Here is a 9942-nt window from a genome sequence, read left to right as displayed (position 1 = left end):
ACTCCATTCCCAGGAAAGGAAAACTTTGCTTCGGGACTTAGAAACTGTTGCTTCACTCTTGCGGAGAAACTTGGTTCTGCGGGTCCGCCTGCAATCTGCATAGCTCCTCGCAGAACCCCCGGGGCTGCAGAAGCTCAGGCTAGGGTCACCTTTGTCCCGCGTTCACCCTCTCCCAGCCGGCTCTTCCTCGAAACCAGGTTAGGTATCGCCTGGAAGCGTGGGGGATGCCTGAGCCCAACAGTGTAAGGCAAAGAAAGGGGACCCTAGGCGGCGCCCAGGAGACCCAGGAAAAGCCCCCAGGAGGAACCGCCCCGCCCCGGGGCTGCAAAAGTGAAGTCTGGAGTCCTACGGAGAGACAAGGTGGTGGCCACTTTTAGGACTTTTTCCGCTCCCCACAAAATACACTCTGGTGAGCCCAGACTTTTCTCAGAGGTGACGCAATGTTCTCAAACACCACCACAGCCACCAATATTAAAAAAAAAAAAAAAAAAAAAAAAAGGAAAAAGTGGGATCAAGCCTTGCTTCATACAGCTCCAGCTCCTCCCCTCCCTTTCCTCCGGGTCTACCTCACTTTGCAATCGTTTCCCATCCCTACCCCCAATCCTCCGCCAAAAAGTTTGACGACCGCAAAGGAAACCAAAGGGGGGGGGGGAGAGAAAAAAAAAAAAAAGTTCTCCAGCCCCAGACCTGGCGGGAGATCAGCATCTCTTTTGTTCGGGGCGAACCCACCGTCCCCCGTGACGTCACTCGGACTCGGGGCCAATCGGAGCGCGGTCGGCGGCGGCTGCGGCGGCCGGAGGGGTGGGGGCAGCCGGGCCGGTCCCTCCTCCCCAGCCCGCAGGGCCTCGTGGGGGGGCGGGAGGGGACTGTCCCATATAAGCCCCGGCTCTTGGGGCTCAGCCGCCCGCACCCGCTGCGCTGCACTGGGGGAGGAGAGGGATACCCCGGGCGTGAGCGCGGGACCTGCGGCCACAACTTCTGGTCCTCTCCCGCCGTCCTTCCATCCTCTGTCCCCCATCTTCTTAACAGGCGCCCGCATCTCGGGACTTTCCCTCCCCCGCACTCCGAGGCCACTTGCCTCCCGGGGAGGGCGACTCTCGCTCCCGTCCACTCAAGATGCTCAGGGGTCCGGGACCCGGGCGGCGGCTGCTGCTGCTGCTGCTGCCGCTGACCGTCCTGTGCCTGGGGACGAGCACCGAAGCCGGGAAGAACAAGAGGCAGGCTCAGCGGATCGTGCAGCCTCAGCAGATCGTGCAGCCTCAGTCCCCGGTGCCTGTCAGTCAGAGCAAGCGTGAGTACCGACGGAGTCGTCTGGCTGAAACCGGCCGGCTGCGAGGGACGGCTCCGTCCCCCTGCGCCGCCGCCGTCTGAAGTTGTAGCTGAAGTTTTGCGCGCGTGCGTGGCTGGGCGAGCGTGTGTGCGTGTGTGTGTGAGTGCGCGCTGTATTGAGAGAAACCAGCTGTGGACACAAAAGGCTTAGGTTTGAACAGGCTGGTTGGGGGTGGAGGGCCCTGGAGAAGATCCTGCAGCGGAGGTAGGGGCCATATGGCGCTAACAAATTCTACACCTTCGGATTGCCCTTCCAGGAGCCAAAAGTTGTGGTGAAGGACAAATGTGACACGAACTTACACATTATCCATCTGAGATTAGCGTGGCCCCCCTGCTCCTCATTTTCTTTATTGCTAAATAGTTGGTTAAATATTTTCCAAATGGGGATGAGGAAAGACTGTCTAAATAGGTAGTTTCTGACCAACCTGAAAGAGTTGTAGTTGGCTCAGTGCTGCTTTTGGGGGTACCCCAGGATTCTTCACCAAGAACAAGGGTTGGAACTTCTTCTTACAGTTTTTCAGACACACCTTTCTTTTACTTTGGGCTAGAGGAAAATTTTAAAGTTCTCCTCAATTTTTTTTTTTTTTTTGAGTTGGTCTCACACTGTAGCCTAAGCTAGCCTGGATCACTCTCCTGTGTAGTCCAGGCTTGTGTTCAACTTGGAGCATTTCTCCTGCCTCAGTTTCCACAGAGCTGGGGTTACAGGCATGGTTAGCAGCACACCCAACTTAAAATTTTGTCTTGTCTTATTATTATTATTATTTTTGGCTAACCGTAATGAAGGCTCTTGCATGTTTTAAAAGTAATTTCTATTATTTGCCTATCAGAATGTTTCCACTCTCCTGATGTAGTTCCCCTGGCCAGATGGACATGACATCATCGTATAACTTTTAGCCAAGATAAAAGATAAGAACAAAAATACCTAAACATCCACCTACATAAATAATGCTTCAGTCTTTGGCTAGCTAGTTTCCACATCTGTATTTTAGTGGAATATTGCTTTTAAGAGATTTTTATGTTTGTTCAGGCTCATCAATTCAGGTGGGAGAATTCAATAATTTTGTAGGGGGGAAAAAGGAGGAGGATGGAGCTGTAATAACCTTTCCTTCAATTCTTCACAGCTGGTTGTTTTGACAATGGGAAACACTATCAGATTAACCAACAATGGGAACGCACCTACCTAGGCAATGCCCTGGTTTGTACCTGCTATGGAGGAAGCCGGGGTTTTAACTGCGAGAGTAAACCTGAACGTAAGTGGAAGGCAGTCTGGTCCCTGGCAGAAACGAGGCTGACTTTACTAAAGTTAACTTTAAATAAAAACAACCCCCCCCCCCCCCCCCCCCGCACGCGCGGCTCCCCCCCTCCCCCCCAATTGCCGGTAATTCCCTCTTTGTAAAACTGCTGATACCGGCTTTTCACGTACTCCTCTTACCTCTAAAACAAATGTCTCCCACACTAAGTTTCCAAAAGCCTGCCTTTTCTTCTCTCAAAAGATTTTGATTTTAGAAAATGAAAGGTTTTTGCCTGTCTTCCTTCAAAAAAAGAAAACTTATATAAAAGTTTGCTCATGAAAGTTTAATTCATTGGAAAGTGATCTCAGATCTTTGGCTCTCAGATTATGGGCCAAAGGCTGCTTTGAAGCACTTGTGTTGTAGAGTGATTGGTTAGCCGCAGTTCAATGAAGAACCACCAGCACTTCTGAGACTTGGAAGCCCCTTGATAGGTTTCTTGTGAATCACAGCAGTTCCTCCAGCTTCCCCCGCCCTGGCTACAGGGGAAACGTTTCAGTCAAGCTGACAAAGGCCAGCGCCTGCGAGAGGAAGGCGACCCTTCACACTGTTTGCCTCCCACGTGGCCCTTGAATTGATTTCCCCAGTTTGAGGCTGGAATTTGAAATCTTTCCCTTGCAACTCAGCTGGTCCTAGGGTGTGGCTTCTTCTTGAGGAATTCTTTTCATTGTAAAATAAGAGGACACGTTACAGAGCTTGCCCAAGGCCAAGAACTCTGGTTTCATTAAAGCATAACTTGAAATTTCTTAAGTCTCATTTATTGCAGTGACAGGTAGCCATGCTCCGCGTCAAACGGAAGAGAGGTGTGGAGAAGTTTTCATGTGTGGGAGGCTCACGTGGGCTTTTTCTTCTCCACAGCTGAGGAGACTTGCTTTGACAAATACACCGGGAACACTTACAAGGTGGGCGACACCTACGAGCGCCCTAAAGACTCCATGATCTGGGATTGTACCTGCATCGGGGCCGGGCGAGGGAGAATCAGCTGTACCATTGCAAGTAAGGAAGGCAGTCTGCAATGTGACGGAGGTCCCTTAGACATGTATTTCTCTGTCCTGTCCCTGCTGTTTCCGTTTGCCCGTGACTGAATATTTCTTCCTTTGGGATCTACCCCAATGACCATATTCGTGTGGTCACCCACCTACTTCTTGTACCTGGGCAGAGGAAGATGATCTAAGTAGATGATCTAAGTAGAGAGGGAATCATAATACCTTCTCTCTCCTCTCTCTCTCTCTCTCTCTCTCTCTCTCTCTCTCTCTCTCTCTCTCCCTCTGTGTGTGTGTGTGTGTGTGTGTGTGTGTGTGTGTGTACAGTGGAACCACGTAGATCTCTTGGTTCTTTTCAATAAAGTAGACCCAGAGGACCTCCTTATTTTAAATTACCTGGGCATCTTCAAGCCAGATTGATCACGTGATCATCTGCAGTGATGAACCGGCCACTTTTGTGTTCTTTGTCATGCAGTCTGGTTCTTTATGATGAGTAGATAAGACTTAGGGAGCTGATCTGTCTGTTCTCAAATAAAACATATGATGAGCACAGTGTATTTCCAAGGAACTCCGAGTGCTGGGCTTCATGAACTCTGTAGCTAAAGCAATCTTTCCAGTATGACTCACTGGGTTGCCAGTACTTTCTATTAATAATGTATTAAAAAAAAAAAAAAAACCAAACCAAAAACTAGCTTTTAAATATAAGTCCTCTGTCCAAAAGAACCAATCAGTCCCTTCTGAGTAGACCCAACCAATATTCCCAACACTTAATGTTAGGGTTTTTCCAAGTTTCTTGGCAAAACTCAAGAGTCAATAGTACACAGTGCTTATAATTCTGCAGACAATTCAGCCATTGGACTTAACCGCCTGAGCAAGAATCAGGGTTTCCACACTCATGTGTGTGTATGTTTGCTTTGCACCAGAGTGACATTTACATCCTAGAGTAAAATGCAGTCTGTCTCTACTCCAGGAAATTGGAATGCTTTGCCCACGCAGCTCAGTTTACTGTATGAGAGGAGACCATTCCTCCCAGCCCTTTTCTGTCTTGGGAACAAATTATCTTCGATGTCTCTGGGGGAACCATTATTTATGACCCCTTTGGTATTCAGATTTCCCTGTGGCTTCCCTTGGTGCTTTAACAGTTGACCCAAAGTAAGCAGATAAGTTGTTAGCCTTTCTCCTGCCTCTGACAGAAAAGCTGTTTTCAGGTTTAGGGGTCTCCTTTGGGCCCCGCTAAGTACTTATCTCAGGTGGAACACAAGGTCACCATCTCCCTTGATTCTCTGAATTGCTTTCTCCTAACTTTTGCCCTTGTTGCTGTAACAGATCGCTGCCATGAAGGGGGTCAGTCCTACAAGATCGGGGACAAGTGGAGGCGGCCCCATGAGACGGGTGGTTACATGTTAGAGTGTTTGTGTTTGGGAAATGGAAAAGGAGAATGGACTTGTAAGCCTATTGGTAAGTGGCTTGTTGGGATGATTGGGGGAGGTGGGGAGCAGGAGTTCGGAAATGTGTGGAACCCAAATCACTGGGCAGGATATCTGAATTACAATGTAAGGATTAGTGAAATGTTGTGTGAACCCCAGTCTTAATGAAATCAGATCCTGAAGTACAAACTGTAGAGAAATCTTAATTTTATTTCAGAAGCCCAAGAGAGAGTTAAAATATTTAGGAAGAAGTCATTTCTTTTGTTTATATCTGAGGCTGTCTCCTTGGTGAAGACTTGTTATTTAAAGGGGGAAAAAATGACACTTTTGACACATTTCTTGTTGGAATGCAGTGGACTGAAACACCAAATGGCATGTGGCTCTGGTCACACCTTGGTAATTTCTCTAAAAACAAACATTTTCTTTTAGTCTCAGCCTCATTTGTACTCTGTGAATCCAATTTTTTTGTGTGTCTGTTTCCTAGTTTTCCAATCATAGTTGTTGTGTTTCAGATTTGTTTTGTCTTTGATTTTTACAGAAGTCTAAAATTTAAATAGCTTCCTTCTTGTTCTATTTAAGTCATTCGTAATCCAGATTGGGATTTGGTTTAGGGACATAGTTTAGTGATAGAGCGCTTGCTGAAGCAAACATAAGGTCCTGGGTTCAATCCCCAGCACCACATTAATGAATTAAAGATTTTAAAAAAAAAAAAAAAAAGATTGGGATTTTTGCAAGAATCATCTCCCACAGGGTGTATACATTGATTCTTTCCACTTGAAATGCTAGTGGAAAGCTTGGGAACTGGCAGAAAATGCAGTCTATGTACTCATTAGGAGAAAAGAATTTGCCTGCCAACTGGCCCAGGGCTTCCTTTTGCTTTGGCTACTTGCTATGTGCTTAGCTGCAGGGTGTGCCTTCTTTTCTGAACAGAGTGCTACTTAAAAAAAATGTGGCTGGGTTTTTGCTTACACACTACACTTTAAATTACAGGGAGACATTATAATTTTAAATAGCTTTCTCTCTCTCTCTCTCCTTCTTTCTCCCTCTTTCTCTGTTTTCTTATTTCTTCTACAGCTGAGAAATGTTTTGATCATGCTGCTGGGACTTCCTATGTGGTGGGCGAGACCTGGGAAAAGCCCTACCAAGGCTGGATGATGGTGGACTGTACTTGTCTGGGTGAAGGCAACGGACGCATCACGTGCACCTCCAGAAGTAGGTTTTAACTCTTTTCTGTTGAAAATGCGGCCTGCTGGTGGCTTCAGGATTCCTAGAGAGAGCTGTAATGCTGTGTCACTTGGAAGAGACCCAGCACATCAACATGCTTTGGCAACTTTAAGATGTCCAGAAAAATTGTAAAACTAACTAACACATTCTGCTTCTCCAGAGAACACTAAATAAGTAGAAAAGGCAGTTCTCAAGTCAATACTATCTTAGGCAGTCAGCTAGTAAAAAGAGCCCTAGTGTTTATTCAAATGCTGAATGGGTCATCTTAGACCTGGAGATTATCACTGAGATATTTTCCTACTACTAAGGACAATTAAATCCCTAAAGTAGCATGTAAATAAATCCTTTGACACGAGGGAGCTATTGACATGGAAATAAAAAGCTCTGAAAGTTCAGATTTCCTTCTGTGTTTGAAGTTTAAATAAGATTTATTTACAAAACAAAAACCTAGTGAAAATGAAAAGTGTTCAGTATTATCCTTCCAATAGGAACCTGGAATCAATTTCTGTGTGTTCGTTTATTGAGCTAACAGACTGTTTTAATTATAACCCATCTTTTAGTCTTCAGCTGCAATATGACTATTAAGGGTCTCGCCTCTTTGCAACTTAGATATTGCTGTAAATGCTGAGTCAGGAAAAAAAATCAATCATTGATGTAGGCAAACCCTTAAACACACAAGAACGGAGATCAGAGGAAGGTCTTTGCTGGTCAGTGCTTTCTGTCAAGACCTCAACTAAGAGTGTTGTCACACCTGAACCTTCCCAGTACTATTTTCAGTATCTTGGTTGACACTCCTAATGCTGTGCTTTGTAAATGATTAAATAGATAGAAGCCTTCCTCATCTCTGACCTACTTAAGTGTTCTCTGAAGGCCAGGCTATTTATTGTCCAGTTCATATTTCCCTCCCTATACCCCCTTATACAAAGCGAGCGCTTATAAAATTTCATTGAACAAATGATTTTTCTTGGAGAAACTTCTTAGCTTGCTATCAGGCGTTTTAAGGGATACGTCGTAAGAGTTTGAATTGGATTTCTTTCTAAATCCGTTTATGTTTGTGTGTGGAGGTGGGAGGTATACATGCCACAGTGTGCAGGTAGAGATCAGAGGACACTTTGGAAGAGTTGATTCTCTCCACCAAGCAGAGTCCAGCGAGCTCAGGTTGTCAGGTTTGGTGGCAAGTGCCTTTACCAACACTGAGCCATGTCGGTGGCCCAGAATTAGATGTTGCCACAAAGGTCTCAGAAGACCTCAGAAGATCGTCACTTTTTTTTTTTTTTAAACATTTATTTATTACGTATACAGTATGCCTGCATGTGTCCCTGCAGGCCAGAAGAGGACACCAGATTTCATTACAAGTGGTTGTGAGCCACCATGTGGTTGCTGGGAATTGAACTCAGGACCTCTGGAAGAGCAGTCGGTGCTCTTAACCACTGAGCCATCTCTCCAGCCCAGATCGTCACGTTTTTAAATGCTAAAGATCTAATGAACCAGTTAGTTTGGGGGAAATGTTTGATTGTTTCCCATGATCTACTTTTGTTTAGCGCATTTGATCTTGGCTGGTATTTTTAATTAACTATTTTAAGCTAGACAAATAAACCACATTCAAGATATTTAGCTTTGATTTTATATTCATTTTAAAACCAGGCTTCAGCAAATTCCAAGGCTGTTGTTTGAAATTCTACACAGGGAAATTTGAACACAGAAGCAGCAATTAAGACTTCAGTCTTAGAAGGGACAGTAAGGATGCCTGAGGCCAGCTTTTTTTTTTTTTTCACAGCAATAATAAGAAACAACTTCCTTAACTCCAGAACAGTGTTGTTTTTTTTTTGAGACAGGGTTTCTCTGTGTAGCTTTGGAGCCTGTCCTGGATCTCGCTCTGTAGACCAGGCTGGCCTCGAACTCACAGAGATCCGCCTGGCTCTGCCTCCCGAGTGCTGGGATTAAAGGCGTCCCACCACTGCCTGGCAAGATAAATTCTTATGAAACCCTGGCTGGCCTAGAATTTACTATGTTGCTAAAAAAGACCTTAAACTCCGAATCCTCCTGCCTCTACCCACCAGGTCCTGGGATTACAGGTGTGAGTGATTTTGTTTGCTGACTTGTAAAACAGGTGTTTTAGGGTAGGGCAAGAAAAGAGACCTTTCTAAACCAAAGAAATTGTTGTTCCCTGAAAGTCTTTTACATAACAAATGGAGGAATGGACGCTTTAAGCATTTTATGGCTTCCCTGGGGCAATAGGCCAAAGACCCTTTGACTACTGCCTACCCCCACCCTCACCCTCACCCCTGTGTTGTTCCTAGAGTTGTGAGGAGGGTTGGCTATTGCAAGCAGGGCCATATGCAGTAACTACCAAGAGAGAGTCTCGAAGACACTAAGGAGTTAAAAGAATAGTAGAATGTCAGAGAAGGCATTGAGTCCCAGAAGCAATGTAAAACATCTTCAAAATTTTTTTTTTTTGTTTTTTTAAGTCAGTGAAAGACACTGAACAAGTTTTTTTTTTCAAATTGGAGAGATGGGACTGTATTGTAACAAACAGTGACCCCGTGTATCTGAATTTTAGTCTCTGCAGCCCCAGCACTGGGTATGGGCATGTTACACCAACAGCCACTTCGAAGCGTTCAACTACAACACTGCTGTTTTCATTTCAGTGAATGCTTGCTTGTCGTTTACTACCGGAATTCTACATTCAATGCTTCTTTTTCCATAACAGACCGATGCAATGATCAGGACACCCGGACATCCTACAGGATTGGAGACACCTGGAGCAAGAAGGACAACCGAGGAAACATGCTCCAGTGCATCTGCACAGGCAACGGCAGAGGGGAATGGAAGTGTGAGCGACATGCTCTCCAGAGCACATCAGCCGGTGAGGCGCCGGCACTGGGGAGTAGCTGGACAGACATACCATTTGAAGACGATTTATAGAGTTTCAGCTGAGAACATTTCCATAATTTTGTTTAAAAACAGTCATTCTATATTTTGAACAAAATTTTGAATGGAAGAAATAAAGGGTCTTGGAGGTTGAGCAATGGAATTTAGCTCCACAAGGTAGAACAGAGGTTTGAAAAACAGTGAGACTGAGGTCACGGCTCCAGGAGTACAGTGCTTTATGCATGAAAAACAGAGATCTCAGGGCCCAGAACCAGCATGCAAATCCAGGCATGGTGGTCTTATCCCTGCACCAGGAAGGTGGAGGCAGGAGGATGGCGGCACCGGCTTGCCACCCTACCCTACTTGGCAGGGGTTCCAGGGTAGTGAGAGACACGTCTTATAGAACAAGATGATTGGCTCTGGGCTTGATCTTTGGCTTCCACATGCAAATGCTCTCCACACATACGTGCACATACATGTGCACATGGACCCTCACTCACATGCATGAATAATAGTGAATGAGTGTGTAATATGCACTTACAATCCTCACAGCCCTGGGTTCAATTCCCAGCACACAAACAAACAATAGTTATTGTCTAGAATTTAAAAGAACAACTAAAGAGGTAAAGATATTTGGACCACAGGTGTTTTGTGAGAGTCTAAAGAAGGGTTGAGAGTGTTTACATAGAGTACTTGCCCACAATGCACGAAGTCCTGGGTTCGAGCCCCATTACCAAATGAAATGGGGGCGTTGGTGGTACCTATGATCCCAGGGATCAGGAAGTGGAGGTAGGAGGATCAGAAGTTCAAGGTCATCCC

General features: G+C 45.6%; 1 protein-coding gene across 12 annotated transcripts in view; it reads left to right on the top strand.

Annotated features, from left to right (window-relative positions):
• The first annotated feature begins 867 nt into the window (after positions 1-867).
• The window catches only part of Fn1 (fibronectin 1), a 73275-nt gene continuing 64200 nt past the window's right edge, over positions 868-9942 (top strand). For 6 of the 12 annotated variants that reach the window (XM_052749799.1, XM_052749794.1, XM_052749792.1 and 3 more), the window contains exons 1-6: positions 868-1291; positions 2451-2579; positions 3477-3614; positions 4928-5059; positions 6103-6240; positions 8963-9118. In XM_052749799.1, the coding sequence (XP_052605759.1) occupies positions 1117-1291; positions 2451-2579; positions 3477-3614; positions 4928-5059; positions 6103-6240; positions 8963-9118 (868 nt within the window). In that variant the 5' untranslated portion in view covers positions 868-1116. The remainder of the gene's footprint in view (positions 1292-2450; positions 2580-3476; positions 3615-4927; positions 5060-6102; positions 6241-8962; positions 9119-9942) is intronic. The other 6 variants (XM_052749802.1, XM_052749798.1, XM_052749797.1 and 3 more) reach the window with 2 other exon arrangements.

Source organism: Peromyscus californicus, unplaced genomic scaffold (assembly GCF_007827085.1).
Source record: "Peromyscus californicus insignis strain IS unplaced genomic scaffold, ASM782708v3 Scaffold_21__1_contigs__length_65335640, whole genome shotgun sequence".
In the NCBI taxonomy this organism is placed as follows: domain Eukaryota; kingdom Metazoa; phylum Chordata; class Mammalia; order Rodentia; family Cricetidae; genus Peromyscus; species Peromyscus californicus.
This window is presented reverse-complemented; position numbering and strand designations above follow the sequence as displayed.